Genomic DNA, 17,565 nt, shown 5'->3' on the forward strand with positions numbered 1-17,565 from the left:
GAATTGCTATTATAACAAAGTTCTCAATTTGTTGTTCTCCAAATTTAACAGCCAAGGCTTCAATATTCCTTAGAAAAAAGCCACAGAAATATTTTAGAGAAAAATAAACCCTTGTATCCAGCTGTTCCCTTGAAAATCCATATGCTTCTTCGAAAAGTTCATTTAAATTAACTGCTCTACAAGCAGCAGAACTAACAAAGCTTTTTTAGGGATCACATCTTTTATTCACCAGCCAGTCAATATATCCTCGTCAATGTACCCACATTTTTGTTGGCAGCCCTGGTAGACAAAACATTATAAAGCAGCCCAGACTTGCACATAACCGGCCAGGCAGCACACAGGTCTGCTTGCCAAGTCAAAACATATACAGCAGCAGCATGCTCCACCCTTGTCTCAGGCGGCACTTAATCTGTGTCCCTTCTATTCAGTCAGTGATGTTGAGGATACTGTAAGTACTAGAGCACTTCACAGTTGTGGCCCTTCCCCTGATGCTCAGAAAAGTTTTTGGTGGCTGGAACAAAATGGTTTTATAGGAAACATGAACTACCAGACAAACCACCACTATTTTGTTTCCCTAAGTAGTCAGGCTAGAAATAGCAATTTAGAAAGGTACATATATCATTCTCTGAACAAAATGGGTCAGAAACGACACTAACATCTGCATGTGAAACTATGTTCTTCAGGTTTTATAAACCAAAATGCTCCTCAGCCGTAACATTGTAAATTCTATTGCCTTAAGGTTTGCAGAGAAAGTACTAGAATACCAAGTGATATAAATGACCCAGCAAATAGACCGTGGTTAAAAAACATGCTGAGTACAAACAACACAGAAAAAACATGACTTCCTCTCCTAAAGCTCAGTAGTTGTGCAGAGCTGACAAAGTAAAAGGAAACAACACTTTACCATTTTTATTTAAATAAATTGCCTATTATTCTGCTATTTTTATCCAGTTGCTTCTCAGAGCTCTTTATTTTTACTACTTTCACACTTTGCATTTAAAAAAATATTTCATTCAACATTTGAAAAACAAAGGAGGTAAGTGATGCACAAAATTTATTTTAATATTTTCCTTTTAAATTATTGAAACCTATTTACAAACTAAAAATGTCTTCTCTTTGCTAAACTGTGCAGGACTCTAACAACATAAAAAACAAATAAGTGTAATTAAAATGGTCTAAAATCCAAAATGCTGTACTATAAAGCAAAGTCTTAATCTAGAAATATGCTAATATTTAGATACAATATTATATTAAGAACTGAAATACAGATTCACAGACAAGCCAAGTAAGTCAAATACCTTTAGCCTCCAGTTATCTCCTACTTCTGTTTTGATCCTGTTCAGCCAATTTTCATCAAAGTAAGCTGGATCTCTGAAACACAAAAAATGTATTCATTAAAAACAGGTTACAGAAACTACGAGGATACCTTAGTGATCAAGCCCCTATCTGAGGCTGAGGTTACTGAAATCACTACCTCTGTATCCGACACATGGCCTGTATATAGTAGTTCAGAATCCTGTTACTACTCGTTTTTCTAAGGCCTTGCACCCTGTTGACAGCACAGCTTTATTTTTGTACCATGAGTAGCTAATGCTTTGGAATGCATTTTGCCAGTTTTTCCCTCTGCAAGTTCTTCTTCCTCTAATTTATCAGCTGGTGCTGGAGCAATATTTGCTTGCATTACCTGAAAGTGTTACAAAGATTATAATTTTTCCACATATTATGGATCCCTACTGCTATACACTGCTTACAACTATTCAACTTCTAAATGGGAAGCATATGTTGTCTTTCTACAGTGAGAAGAGTTAAGAAGTATCACTGAAGTATTTACTACTGAGAACACACTTTACTATTATTTCATCCACCAAACACTATCAGTTTTTGCAAATCTCTTTTCATGATAACCCTAGACAGATCTTTTTGTGAACACCTTTCCTTAGAAGTTTTTCTATCTTCTGCACTTTTGACGAGGCAATCAAGATACAGAAGAACACCTACTGCTTGTAGAGTATGCTTCTATTTCTATAAACATCTTTCCTCTCTTCCTTTTCTCACAAGCACCTTCCATAAGTTGCTTCTTCAAGACAGCTCCCAAGACTCTCTTGCCCCCAAGTTCCAAGATCATCTAAAAGGCTAACATTTTCTACTGTTCACTTCAGTCAAATTTTCCTTATACAGAATTTTGAAAATGCTATGATCAGAACTAAGGAGACAGAATGCACTACAAATAACTGGTTTTAAAGGAGTAGGTCAACATAATATAAGGAAAGGCTCATATTTCATTCAACACAAAGTAAATAGAGTCTGGGGGGGCGAGGAGGGAACCCACCTTTCTTTTTTTGCAAGCATAAGGCTCTTAAGAGTCAGTGTGGTAGGCCAGCTTAGAGTTTCATATGAAGTATTCCAATTTCTGGACCTATACTGCTGCATTTGCCACTGCGTACTATTAGATTTACTGCTGTATCCTCTACAGATAGAAGGGTTCTGGACTGAGCTCTTTTTTTAAGGACAAGATGACATGAGATCTTTTGCCAAAAGCTCAAGGAAACTATGAATCTGCCTGGAGATTCAAATGACATCATATATACTGTAAAACTGCAAGTACATCAGTACTTATATTAGGGCACAGACTTTGTAGCCACACTTTGTACCTGATGCACAGTACCTCCTGTACTCCTCCTTCCCCACAATGCCTTCTCCATAATGCATCAAGGTCTGCAAGCAGCCCGTGATACAATACACAGCAACAGAGAGAGATCACAAATAGCAATGTTTCTGTACTGACACATTTCAACTGCTATTTTTACAGACTCTGGTGAAGATTATGGCATATTTCCTTTCCTCTGACATGGCATCCGCAAACATATAGCTGGAAGAACAGCTTTAATTACTAGTTAAGTTGATGACTCCAAATTACTCCCATTCACAAACAGTGCAGTTCTAGCACAGATGAGAGAATTTTAACTATGAAACAGAAAAAGCAATGTCTTATCCAGAGTTTCATCTGGTTTTGAAATGGATGTTTTCAAATAGCTTTCAAATGGCCTCTCTGCCCTCAGAAGACATGTAAACCTAACAATGAAATTGATTCGAATACATACAAGATCTACTAGAGATGAAAACGGCTCACATTCAGCTTTTACATTAAACCAATGGCTCTCCTTGCAAAAAGTCTTAATTTGCCTAACTTCCACTCAATCACAACAAAATCACCTGGACAATAATGAAAAAAATGAAAGTTCAATCCCCATGTAGCGCCAGTTGATTGCATTTGAGGTGTGGACTTCAAAAAGCACCCTAGTATCTTTCAGATGGGTCTTCTGGGAATTGCCAACAGCCAAGTGAGCCTTGCTTACAACAGACTCAACTACAAAGTGTTGTACCTGAGTGAGAAAGCAGGTATGCCTACTTACCTGTGCTTCACCAGCAAAAAAGACCAACAGGACTTTCTTAAGGACTGTATCTTATCATTTTAAGGATTGCACTTGGCCATTAACATCTTCAGCTGATTCAAGGCTGCAGTGCCATGAATATACGAATTCTTCACTTACTATTTTCATTGTAAACAACGACTCTAAGAAGCAACATTGGTAAGCATAAACAACTGCCCACGAGCAGAATTATATTTGGACTGACTGGATGGCTAACATTGCACATCTCATTTTCAACAGCAAGGGCATCAGATGAGGAAGAGTAACAGGACTTCACGGTCAGCTCCAACTCATTTCACTCTGGAAGCCTGTACTTCAATAGCAACTAAGCAGCTTTTCTCAGCTACTACTGCAATAAAAGTAACACAGGGACCAGCAACTGGCCTTCACTGTCTTGATGGAAGTCTTGGGCTACCTACACCTTTATATATATCAGACATACATAAGGAAGGTCCCTGAGAATTAAATCTAAACTCAGTGTGGTAGTCCTCTCGCACAGATCCCATTTGTTTTTTCTTTTTAAGTATAGAAACCTCATGGAAGTATCCAAGGGTCCAGCAGCTGATAAGCAATCCACTGTAAATCATCAACACGTAACAGTGGTCAGAATTGTACCAACAATTCTCTTTACATCACCTCCATGCAAATTACAGAATAATTAGTAGCATATTACAAAAACACTTTGCCAAGTATACAACAAGCAGAAAAGCAACAGGTTGGGTATCAACACCAAGCAAACCTAGAATGATCATCCTTTCCTCATGCATAAATCACCTCAGAATCATGCCTTGTGTGCCATTATAATTTCATTGCTGTCCTTGAAAGTCCAATTAAGGTTCAGAATTAACACCAACAGCAATGCTTTCCCCCTGTATCAAACTAATGGAAATCAAATCTGAAATAAAAAATTTTCCATCAGAATTTCTACAAATACTTTTCAAAAGGGGCTTCCAGACATTAGGTCATTCACAGCCCTTGCCATGAACAAATCTCCCTCTGCTGAATCTTTGGGAATCATGATTCAATCATATTGAGAGTTCTTCAGCTCCCTTAGTCCATGTCATTAAGAAAGATGCTGTCATTTCTTACAGTGTTTGAAAAAGCATCACCTAAACAGATATGAAAATGTGTGGTTGAAAACTGAGAGGCTGTGACTACAAAACCTACCAGCTCATTTTGAAGAGGTACTGCACTAAATAAGCACAGCAGAAAACTCACTGGAGCATCATCATTACCATAAGATGGCTTGTTTCAACCAAGCATTTTGAATTCGCTAAGTTCCTGAGCCTAGATCCAAACTTGGACAATCTCTTGCACTGGATAACTTTCCAGGTTTATAAAGGTATTTGTGTATCAGTCAATTGCTGCCTAGTATCTGAAGAGTACTGCAGGTAACTAGGACTTTTGTTCAGAGCACAAAATACTTATGCTGTTGTTAATGCTGTATCACTTCATGTGATGTTGTTTTCAGCACTGCTCATTTATACCATCTCCATCTTATTTGATATGCAAATTTTCCTTTATTTAAGCAATCATCTCTCCACATCATAGATGCCAAGAGACAGAAATATTCTTCTGAAGAAAACCAACCCACAGAGCATGTTAACTCATGATTATTACTCATTTTAACAGTGATACAGTAAGCTGCTTTAAGAAATGTCTGTTTACAAAAATTTCCCTCCCCCAGCGATATACAAAAGCATGGCTTTTGTGTTCTGCATGTGTCAAAATATACACAGCACACTGCAATGTATAATATAACAAATAAATAATTCATTAAGTGGGGCACAATGCACAGATGACAAATGAAACATACATCTCTTACGTTTACCAACACCAGTATGACAGACTAAGAAAGAATTAAAACAAGAAGGGCACCTGGTACTAAACAGGCTCCAGAGTTGGATGAAAGAAAAATTTAAAACTGTAGTATAAAAGAGGGAATTATGCTGTTCTAGGGATACAAATGGACATTGAAAACATGAGTAACATCAATAAAGGCTACAAAAAAACAAGAAGAAAAAGAGGATGCAATTCAGAAGCAAGCTATGGCACTTCTATCTGCTCTAAACAGCATAAGCTACATGATTTTAGGCAGATAGTCTACTCATGGACAGTTCAAACATTTTCTTTTACTTCCAATCTTTACTCCTGGAGTACAGCACTCTGTAAAATAATCATCAACACTGATTGTGTACAGGCACCTTGTCTCACTGTATTTCATACTAATTCTAGTCAGAGACCAGTAACCTTCACATCTGAACACAAATGAACAGTGACTCTTACAGAATAATACAAAAAAAGATAAGCTAAAGCACAGGCTGAATTTCTTCCTCTGATGTAATATAGTCAGCACTGGAGAATTCCATTCAATGGTACCTTAACCTGAAATTCAAAGATAAAAGTTTTACGATAAAAAGAAAGAAAATGTCCTTCAGGGATTTACCAACACCTGTTTATTAACAGCTGAATCCGTAAGCAAAATGCTCATGCTTGGTTACATAGCACACATTTCTGCCATTTTACATCACACACTACACCAGTGAAAAGCTTCTGAAGGTGTCAGTAATTCCCTCTGTACCCTTTTCTTCTCAAAACCTCTTCAGCAGTTTTATTACAGAAAATTCTGCTACATGAGTTGTTACTTCTGATGAATGGCCCTTACTTACAAATGGGCTGCTACCTTGAGTGCAAAAAATATTGAGAAGAATGTACAAAAAATTGAACAACAATGGAAGGAGCTGCTGGCCCCTTCTGAACACTTCACACAAGGCACAGATATCTTGTCAGCTGATGTGTAAGCAATATTCTTCCTTTTTTTATTCTACTGACAACAAATCCTACAGTTCCATGTTGTGCAAATTTTCTGTATATCTAAAGCAACTAAATCCCTCAACTAGGGATCTTTTTGAAACTGTTCCTCATCATAAACCACTGTCTTAATTTCATCTTGTTTCCACTATCTCCTGCTCTCATAAGTACCAATGGACTCTTACTATGAAGGTAGAAGTCAAAAAAATAGAAAGAATAGAGAGTTCAGACTTTTAAACTTTAAAGTTTTCAAGAAGACATACTATCCTTACTCTCCTATGGAAATATATCGAGATCACTGGATCACCCCAACATCTTTCAATTTTCATCAATGCTCTACCTCACTTTGAGTTCTTCACTGACTGCATTTTCTTCATTCATAGTAAACTCTCTTTTTTTCTTTTTCCCTTTTTTTTAATTCTCACTGGATATATTAATCTGCTTTTTCAGCTATTTTTTAAACATTAATTTACTACAGTAGAAGTCCAAAAGTTGTCAGAATTCTCCCCTCCCACCTTTATGTAATTAACTTATTAGTACTATTAGCCTCAAAGAACACACATTGAAAAAAACCCTAAACGTGAGGCAGCTACACTGAAAAATACCCAAATTTCAAGGAACATGCATTACAAAAATACTAGTTTACCCTTCTCAATGGCATATGAGTAACAGCATTTAAGCTTTGTGTCTCCAGCTGAGACAATAAATTTGTCCTTTGAAGATTAACCTGTGGAGAGATTTTCATGTCAAAGCCACAACTGTTCAAGTTTTCTCTGCAAATGACATCTGTTTGCAGTGACCTGGTGCTTTCAGGTTGTGCTTGCTCTTTGCTATTTAACGTTACTGCATGACTTCTCCAAATAACCTCGAGCACCCAGCTGTCTTGCTCTTACACATTTCTACACCTGCAAAAATTTTCTTCTACATAGTTATCTTTCTTGGGACAGAGAGAGCCAATGATGCTAATATAAAAAGAAGCGTAGACTAGAAAAGCGTGCTCTAGACTTGCTTCATATTGTTGAACATTCTGATTCCTAAGTATTCTTCCTGTGGTATCTGTTTGAAGGAGCAAAAGGAGGATTTCACTGCTAGTGTCGAATTTGTTTTTGTTTTCAAGAAAGAATACTCAAAATGGTTTTGTCAACATGCTCCTGATCAGTTTTCTACTCAACTAGACAAACACTGATCCCTGTATTTGGTCTATGTTCCCATCTCTCACGTCCAGGGAAACAGACAATGTTTGGCTATTCTGCAACCCTTGGTATCTACTTCAAAAATCAGTTGGAGACATCTTCTGTTACTACAAAAAAAAGAAGCAATAATATTTTCCCTCAAAAATTGTTCATAATGAATCAGTGTATTCACTGCACAAGTATGCAAAACGGTAAAACTGAAACAAAATTATCAGAAAGTAGACAGCCAAATATTAATTTTGTCAGGTTCAAATTATTACCTAGGGCATAGAGAAAGAACTTTAAATTGCTTAGCTGATCCCTACATATAAACTGGGTAAACTAAAGAATTCCCACATTCAGTGTCAGCATGGCAATTGCTACAGGAAATATTTTTAAATCATGCTACAGAAATGCAGTATTTGTATTGCACATCTCTTTTTAAGACATCGGTTCATCAGCTGAAAACAGTATCTCAGAATAGTTTTCCTTTCTTAATACTGAGGAAGGGAGAAAGGCAGTATTTCAAGTCATGGTAGTACCAGGCTAAAATAGTCAGTAAGGTTACTGAGGGGCCTTTGACGCTGAAGTTTCATTTTGGTTTTTATCAAGGTATATTATGTTTTAGATCAAGATTCTGACTAGTCTTTGAACTAGTCAATCAAGAATATATACAGTTATCAACCATTGGCCCATCATTAAGTGGAACCTGTACCCTATGGAAGAACTACAGAAGTTGAAGACAGATAAATTCCCATATTAAATATGTCACTATTACATTTTTTCTAAATGCATATGTCACTACCATATTTTTTTCTAAATGCTCTGAAAACAGATTCACAGATGATTATGCTGAAATCCTGACTTACTATGAAGTTTACTGAACACACCATTTACATGGTCACCATCTTTTTATACTCCAGCAGGTAAAAAAGGACAGTATCTTTCCAATCCTAAAAAAAAAAAAAGAATATTATCCAATTTATGTTGTATTTACCTTCAGACTTCTAAACTTGATGTTCAGACTTCAGAAAACTTAGAAGTGATTTAAATGCTGGGTTGGAAAATTCATTTCTACGGGGGGTAGGGGGGCATTGTGTCATCTTTTGTGTACCAGCAAAATACATTAAAACAGTAGAAAGACTGCTTCAATTACCCTGAAGAAAAAGGACTGCTGACATTACTTGAAATTAGTTTTGTTTGATGCAAAAATATGTAAAGATTGGATAACTCTTACAAGTGATGCCTCATCTTCCTCACAGAAGAAGAAATGAAGTGCAGAAAGAAACTTTGCAGCATTTACATCTTCTTCGAAGCTTCAGGTAGGAAAGACGGACTGTTCTCTACTTCAAGCCCTTAGGATTCTACGCTCCAGATCTTACGTTTCCACATGCTAAAAGTGTTCCCTTGAAATATTTGACTACATCGAGATGTCCTCTTTCCCTTTTTTCTGCCTGTGAACTGGCAGCTCTTTCTCTCACTAGGAAGGCTCCTGCTCCACCTGAGGATTTGCAACTACAGAATAGATTCAGTGCCCTCATAGCAGTTAAGGAGCTAGAAGCTCTGTCAAATGAATCACCTGTGTTCAGTAAACCTGAGCCACACAGCAGCACAAGAGGGAAGTGGCATGCATTAGCAAGGGATGGAGGACCCTCATCTTCTGACTGACTCGTCACCTAAGAAGGGTTGCTGCTTGCTAGGGATTTGAATTCATGGCGTTGTTGAAAGACTGCCAAAGCTTGTCCAGCCCTCAGACCATTACTCCTTCTGCTCTTCCACCTGGGCATCAGCTATACAGCTAGGGAGACCTGGAAAGTACCAAGTGTGATTATGTGGCTCTGGAAGCCATGGTCAAGGCCTAAGTGGCGTTCTCCCCAGTCACACCAGTTAGCAGCAAGGGCTTGAGGAGCAGACAGATCCTGCAGGTCAACAACCAGCTGTGAACTGGTGTTGGCAGCACGGTTTTGGTATCTATGACCATAGAACCCCCTTTGAGAATCAAGGACTGCTTGGAAGAGATGGGATCCAGCTGACTATGGTGGGCAGAAGCATCTTCACCAACAGGCTGACCAACCTGGTAAGAACAGTTGTAAACAAGGAACAATAGAGGAGGGAAAATACAACCAAATATCAAGTGACAAAGTAGTGGACTCTGTGGGCAAGCAAAGGGTGCGGGACAATGTGAACAAGAGATACCTCATAGTCAACAAAACAGGGCTGAAGTGGGGTCACCCCAAGCATATGCGCATAAATAAGGAAAGGCCTACAGAAGAATACTACAGGGAAAGCTTTCATTCTTGGGAATCAGCAAGACTGGATGCACATGTGAAGTGCCTGTGCACTAATGCATGCAGCATGGAGAACACAGGAAGAAACAGAGCCCTGTGTGCAGTTACAAGGCCACAGTCTCCTTGGGATCATGAAGACATGGTAGGATGGCTCACATGACGAGGTCACTGCCATGAATGAATACAGGCTCTTTAGGAAGAACAAGCTGGGAAGGCAGTGACAGGGAGATACCCTTTATGTGAGAGAGCAGAGGGAATGCATGAGCTCTGCCTTGGGATGGATGATGAGCCAGCTGAGAGATTATGGGTCAGGATGACCAGGCAGACCAACATAGGTGACATTGTTACAGGTGCCCACTACAGATCGCCTGATGAGGATAACATTGTCATGGACAAACTGATGAAGCATGGCCTGTGTAAGTAGATAGTGAGGTGGGTTGAAAAATGGCTGAACTGCCAGGCTCAAAGGGTTATGAGCAGCAGCATGAAGTCCAGCTGGAGGCCAACCCACTAGCAGCATTCCCAAGGGGTCACTTCTATTAAAGGTCTTTAATAGTGACCTAAATGATGGAACAGACTGCAAGTTTTCAGATAATGCAAAACTGGAAGGAGTGTTTGATACATTTGATAGTTGTGCTGCCATCTGGAAGGAACTTGACAGGCTGGAGAAATGGGCTGACAGGAACCTTATGCATTTCAGCAGAGGTAAGTGCAAACCCTAGGCACCAGTATATGCTGGGGGCCAACTGGCTGGAAACCTGCTTTGCAGAGAAGCAGCTTGGCAGAAACCAAGCTGAACTCATTCCAGCAATGTGTCTTTGTAGCAAAGATGGCCAACCACATCCTAGGCTGCATTGGAAAGAGCACTGCCAGCGGGCCAAGGGAGGTACTACTCACCTCTTGTGTGACCACATCTTAAGTGCTGTGTCCTGGGCTCCCCAGTATGAGAGACCTGAACATACAAGGAAGCTCAGCAAAGGGCAATTAAGATGATTAACAAATTGGAGCATCTGTCATACAAGGTGAGACTGAGCGAGCCGTGTCTGTTTAGCCTCAAGAAGAGAAGGCTCAGTAGGATCTTATCAATCCTGTTTATAAACACCAGATGGCTTCTTCTTTACACCCTCACATAATCTTCTCTGTGGTGTCCAGTGAACAGACAAGAGACAGTGGGCACAAACTGAAAGACAAGTACTTCCATCTGAACATGAAGAAAAAAATGATCCCTGCTTTTTTTTTTTTTTTAAAAAATGAGGGCAATTGAATATTGGAACAGGTAGCCCAGAGGGGCTGTGGAGTCTCCATCCTTCCACATACTCAAAATCTCACTGGACACAATCCTGGGGGAACTTACTCTAGCAGACTCTGCTTTGAGCAGGTGAGTTGGATTAAACACTCCAGAGGTGCCTTCCATTCTACGATTCTTCTATTCTCATTCCTTCTGTTCATTCTCATTCCTTCTATTCTACAATTCTTTGATGCAAATCAGAAGAACAGAAAGCTGTTCATATCTATTCATATCCTTACCACTCTCTACAACTACCTGACAGGAGGTTGTAGCGAGGTGGGGGTCAGTCTCTTCTCCCAAGTCACAAGTGATAGGACTAGAGGAAATGGCCTCAAGTTGCACCAGGGGAGGTTTACATTGGATATTAGGAAAAAATTCTTCACTGAAAGAGTTGTCAGGCACTGCAACAGGCTGCCCAGGGAAGTGGTTGAGTCCCCGTCTCTGGAGGTATTTAAAAGATGTACAGACGTGGTGCGTAGGGACTTGGCAGTGCTAGTTAATGGTTAAACTTCATGATCTTAAAGGTCTTTTCCAACCTAAACGATTCTGTGATTCTATTCTGTACCTGTCCAGTCTTCATTTTTAACAAATTACACAGAAAACATTTTATTCTGCATTTATACTCAAGACAGCACCCTATTCCTGTTGAAAGGAATAAAGCATACCTTTTTTAAAAAAAAAGGTCTGTAGGAACCAGCATGCTCAATTTGGACTGCTGACTTTGATAAATGTTGCTTCAGTTTCTAATGAACAATAAAAAGTTGTGTTTCCGTGAAAATAGGTAATTCTACATATAGCTACATTTCAAGTGCATATCTGTAGTCCCCAGAAACATCCTAGACTACACTGAGATGTTGAACTAATGCATTTTATTCTATTTGATCTTAAAGTTCAAAAGAACAAAAACATTATCTAGCATAACAGCTATTATTCCTTCACTTGCTTTCAAGAACGCAGTATCTCTGCAAACAACTAAACTGACAGTTCCATTCAGTTTATTACAGAAGTTTTATTGCATGAAACTAATTCTAACATTACTGATATACTGACTGTAGTTTCAAACAATGATCAGGGCCAATACCTTACCTTGCACTGGTTCAATTTTTTTTTTTTAGAAGTTTTCATTTGTAAGCTTAGTTTTAATCCAACTTACTTTCCAGTAAGCCCACATTTGAATAAATACCTCCCTAAGCAAAACAAAACTTTTTTTTTTTTTTTGCATTTAAGATAGTTATCTGAAAACTACAGAGGAAAAGACATTAGTCATGTTCCAGATTAAAGTACTGTCTAAGCACAGGAAAGGCCACTTCCTTATGGAATACCAGCCAAGTTTGAACTAAAATACACTTAAATACAGAAAAATGTATAGATAATAAAACTGTGTATTTAATTCATTACATAAACAATTTCTTACATTTTTTGAAGAACCTGGGCCATCACAACCCCATTCGTTAAATCTTCCACAGTCTGGCATGGTGCCTCAACATTAAATGTCTGGATCTGTGGGAGAAAGGAAAAGATTATCTTCTTTTACTTCAATATCAAGGGATTTTCTAAAGCAAAAAAAAAAAATGCTACCAAATAGCAAATAGAACAGAGTAAACTCCACATGTTTAGGGTACCTGTTAGGAATTAAGAAGCTTTAGATTTAATAGGAATCAAGGAAATGAACTACTGACAGGGCTTAGCATCTTTGTTTTCACAAACTTGTAAACTTTGCTACAAATAACAGCAGTACATTCTCCCAAAGGCAAATTTTCCACAGCATTTTCTAATTTGGAAAGTCACTGGGCCTTCTGTTCTCTCATTCAAGTACTTCTGAAGCATACACTCTCTGAAGGCTCTCTCTTCTTCTGAAGTACACTCTCTCAATGAATGTACGTAAGAAACTCAACTTTTAGAAGTAACACTGATCACACAAAACTCTCCTAAGCTCCCCACAACCAGATCAAATATAGAGGCACATAGATACTCCAAACTTAACTATTCTCTACTATCAGATGGAAGAGGAGAGCACAAGGCTGCAAAACCTTAACGGGTCTATGCACAACTAGTGTTCTGAATATTTCAGGGTGTTGTATTAACACAGTGACAGACAGTAAGGTCTATATAATGGCAAGCCTTTGGTCTTCAGATGGAAGCTAAGATTCGGAAATGCTGCTATTCCGAAGGGGAATGGCAAGGACCATATGACTGAGCTGTTTGATGAAAGAATTACTTATGACTAAAGATGAGTTAGTGTGTAACAAATTCCCCTCCACAGACTGCACACTGAACACACTGAGACCAAACTAGGGTTAATGTTCTGAGGATGCTGTGTAATATTCTAGATTATGCAGGAGCAAGAATAATCTCTTAACAAAAAAATCATTCATCAATACACATAATTTCTGTATGGCTTCTATTCATCAACTCCATTTTCATGCATATAGCATACAGGCTATCTGAAACCCTCCCCCTACCATATCAGCAAATGTACAAACACACAAGGCAAAGCTCTTTTCTCCCTTCCTCCCTTGGTGTGGAAAAGAGCCTTTACACTTCTGCACAGTCTTTTCAACTGGTCTAAGTTATTTGATCATTTACTTTAAATGAATATTTTTTTTAAAGGATGCGGATGAGTTTTGTGAAAATAGTTTTGGTGACATGCCATTTGTAGGGTATCTGCCTAATGCTCTCTGCTCTTACCCTCCTCCTAGGAGAAGCCTGGGCTTATTTGTAGGAAGCACTACTCATAGGCACCAGTAATAAGAAAGCCTACAAGAGAGCTTGCAGCTTCAGGCTACATAAATATTAGATAACCTTTCATGCTTTAGTGGCATTTGAAACACTATGTTGGTCCAAGCCATTTGCCAATAAATGTCCTCTAGATATGTATCTTACAATAAAAGACAATTCATATAATAATGGGAAATTTTGAAGGTCCTTTTTTGAGGAGAATGCTCTCAAAAAATCAAGAGCACCATATCCAGATTCTCATAATACTTTTGGAATGTCACATCAGCACTCTAGCAATGCCATTTAACAATTTGGAGAACAAGCACCTAGGTGAATGTTCCTTTCTTTCCTTTACTCTAGAAGAAAAAAACTTAGCACTCAATTAGGAAAAAACCCAGCAATGATGTCCATGAAGAGCCAAAAAAATGAGCTCTCAGAGCACGTTTGCTGAGCAAGTTCAACAGTGACCGATGAAGAGTCATGCATGATGTCCATGTTCCAAGAGTGCAAGAACAAATTACTATGTGGCATACAAACCAGACAAAAGTAACTTCCTCACTTCAGATTCAGTAGATTTTCCCATAGCTTGGTCTGAGCTATCCAGAAAACACAGCTCCTCACTTCTTCTCTAGAGAATCAAGAAGCCATCAGAGATTGCCAAGACACTAAGTGAAAATCAGGGTGGCTGGGTAGGAAAAAACACCCCACACATGAAAACCACCACGTAACAGGATATAACATCAAATTGTTATTTCACCAGAAAATTGAATTTACCTACAGTCTCTTAATTGTGGCAATGCTGTTGAAGGAATACGGAGACAATTCTGAGCCTGAATCCACAAACTCAGCAACACATTAAACAGGAAATAATACTTTCTAGCAAAAAAAGCTGCAATGACACCCATTGGTGCTTATGCTTGAAGAAGTTCAAGATGCTATAAGGATAAATTTCTCCTGCATAGACAATGAAACTTGTTTCTAATTTTGAATATTATACCTTTAAATAATGAAAATTTAAATCACTTTGCTGCACAATCGCCAAATCAAAAAAATCACTTAAGAACTACTACTATTATGATTTTTCAAAAATAGACAAAGTAAAATGCTCTTTTCAAATAAACAATATCAATATTAAGGAGGTCTTCAAACAGACTGCAAACTAATCAGATTTTTAAAAGTTCATTTTGTATCTTGATATATGAAACACCTCCTTGACTAAATGAAAGGCTACGTAGGATACGCACTGATGGAAGAAGAAAGGTTGCTAAGCCTATTTCCATGACACAGAAAACCAAGATGCATATTCTCTGCTGTTCTGTAACTACTTTTATCATCATACTTCCCCAATACTTTATACACAAGAAAAGGTCAAAATTGTCATTAAGGCTCAGGTAACCAGTCTGAACTCTTTTTTCCCCACAGTCACACATGCAAGATTGCCACCGAGGACAATAATGTTTTTCATAGTTAGATGACAAAGAACAGAAAGAAAGACTAAAACTAATTATATGACTTGTTTCTTCACATACATTTAAATTTTGTAATAAACGTCTTTGCTTGCATAGGAAAGGAATACACAGCATACTGTGGTGTCAATTAAGGTGTCAAATTTATGCTACAAAACATTTATTCAGCTCTTAAAACAAAGGAACTATATCCTTTTCATATCCTTTAGAGATATGAAAGTAACAAATTTTCTTCCAAAAAAAACCTACGTAAAACAGCTTTACAAATTTATGTCAAAGTTAAACTCCTATATCATTCTCAGATAGTTCTACAAAATGCTAAACCACTCTAAGAAACAGTAGAGTTCATTTTCCAGAAGGGAAAAGAATCATAAGAATGTGGCAATGCAGAAGCAGAGTCCATCTGTGGAGACAAAGAAGCAAATATTTTTGTGTGTGTGCCTCTAAACAGCTATTCAATAACAGCTGTTAAAACACTGCTCTTACTGTGCATTGTGATGTGTTTCCTCCTGGAAGACTTCTCTCTCATCCTGCTGGAACTGCTCCTACTTCTTGAGTGTTTGCAATAGTGTCCCCATCGTTAGTTCCCCAAAGCTGTAAATTACTTCGCGTTCCCTGTTATGATTTTTTTTTTCCACTTCTTGTACCACTATATGGAGCCTTGACATCACGCCTGAGGGACAGGATGCCATTCAGAGACACCTGGACAAGCTCAGGAATTGGGCCCATGTGAACCTCATGAGATTCAACAAGGCCAAGTCAAGGTCCTGCACCTGGGTCGGGGCAACCTTTGGTATCAATACAGGCTGGTGGATGAAGTGATTGGGAGCAGCCCTGCCGAGAAGGACTTGGGGGTACTGATAGACAAAAAGCTGGACATGAGCTGACAACGTGCACTCACAGCCCAGAAGGCCAACCTTCTCCTGGACTGCATGAAAAGAAGCATGGCCAGCAGGTCAAGGGAGGGGATTCTGCCCCTCTACTCTGCTCTGGTGAGATCCCACCTGGAGTGCTGCGTCCAGCTCTGGGGTCCTCCGTACAAGGACATGGACCTGTTGGAGAGGGTCCAGAGAAGGGCCACAAAAATGATCAGAGGGATAGAGCACCTCTCTTATGAGGAAAGGCTGAAAGAGCTGGGGTTGTACAACCTGAAGGCTGTGGGGTGACCTAATTGCAGCCTTTCAGTACTTAAAGGGGGCTTATAAGAAAGAGGGGGACAGACTTTTTAGCAGGGCCAGTAGTGACAGGACAAGGGGTAATGGTTTTCAACTAAAAGAGGGTAGATTCAGACCGGATATAAGGAAGAAATTTTTTACAATGAGGATGGTGAAACACTGGAACAGGTTGCCCAGAGAAGCGGTAGATGCCCCATCCCTGGAAACATTCAAGGTGAGGTTGACGAGGCTCTGAGCAACCTGATCTAGTTGAAGATGTCCCTGCTCATTGCAGGGGGGTTGGACTAGGTGACTTTTAAAGGTCCCTTTCAACCCAAAGCATTCTATGATTCTATCAGACAAGAGTCTGGGGGAAAAAAGGGAAAAAAACCCCAATCACTTGGTTCAATCACTAGCCCTAGTAGACCTTCACACCTTCCATCAACGGTCATGTAATGAGAGGCAAGGGTTCTTTTATTTAATTTTGTTAAATACTAATCCAGGCCTCACACGGCCATGAACATGAGCTGTCAATTTTTATACAAGCCTTAAAAAAAGGAGTAGCAGGTGAATGCTTCAATGCAAAGGAGGCTGGGGACTAAATAATTGCTGCATGAAGTCAGAACCTTATAAAATCGGAGTTACAGTTCCAGATTCTGTATATGACTAGTGAGGAGTTGTTACCTACTTGGGATAGGAGGCAGAAATGTATTTCATGAGAAATACCCTTCATATGAAGGTCAGAGAACTAGACAAACACTCAGTTCTCAAAGACAGTAGCTGAAGACCAGGATAAAACTTGTGGGGAATCTAGCATCCCATGAAGCTGGAGGAAAACAAACCAACCAAACAAAAAAACCCCAAACAAAAACAAACTAACCCCCTTCCCCTCCCTAGACAAAAAAAGCTCTCCAACACCTTTCCCTTCTAAACACTAAGAGTTAATGAAAGACCTTCTCTTTGCACAGCGATTGCACATAGCTTGGTTTTTATTGCTGGTGCAGTTGCATAATAGACCTTTCATGTATTCTTTTGTAATAATACCTGAAATCTTTATTAAAGGTTCTTAGCAGATAAACTGCTGTGCCACTGGTTACCTTATGCGCAAACATAACAAAAGGTAATGCCCAGTTTCCAATTAGTGATTTATCAGACTGAAGTACTCCCCAATCTATAAATGATGCTTTAGAATTATTTACCCATTATCTGAAAGGGTTAAAGCCAAGATAGACAAAGC

The 17,565-nt window shown here is 38.9% G+C and overlaps 1 protein-coding gene across 8 annotated transcripts in view; it reads right to left on the reverse strand.

Annotated features, from left to right (window-relative positions):
- HOOK3 (hook microtubule tethering protein 3) overlaps nucleotides 1-17,565 on the reverse strand; it is a 104,467-nt gene that overhangs the window by 68,607 nt on the left and 18,295 nt on the right. For all 8 annotated transcript variants that reach the window (XM_082336880.1, XM_082336882.1, XM_082336885.1 and 5 more), the window contains 2 exons: nucleotides 12,405-12,490; nucleotides 1,299-1,371 (listed from right to left, as the gene is read on the reverse strand). In XM_082336880.1, the coding sequence (XP_082193006.1) occupies nucleotides 1,299-1,371; nucleotides 12,405-12,427 (96 nt within the window). In that variant the 5' untranslated portion in view covers nucleotides 12,428-12,490. The remainder of the gene's footprint in view (nucleotides 1-1,298; nucleotides 1,372-12,404; nucleotides 12,491-17,565) is intronic.

The sequence above is a fragment of the Platalea leucorodia genome (assembly GCF_965183815.1).
Source record: "Platalea leucorodia genome assembly, chromosome: Z".
Taxonomy (NCBI): Eukaryota; Metazoa; Chordata; class Aves; order Pelecaniformes; family Threskiornithidae; genus Platalea; species Platalea leucorodia.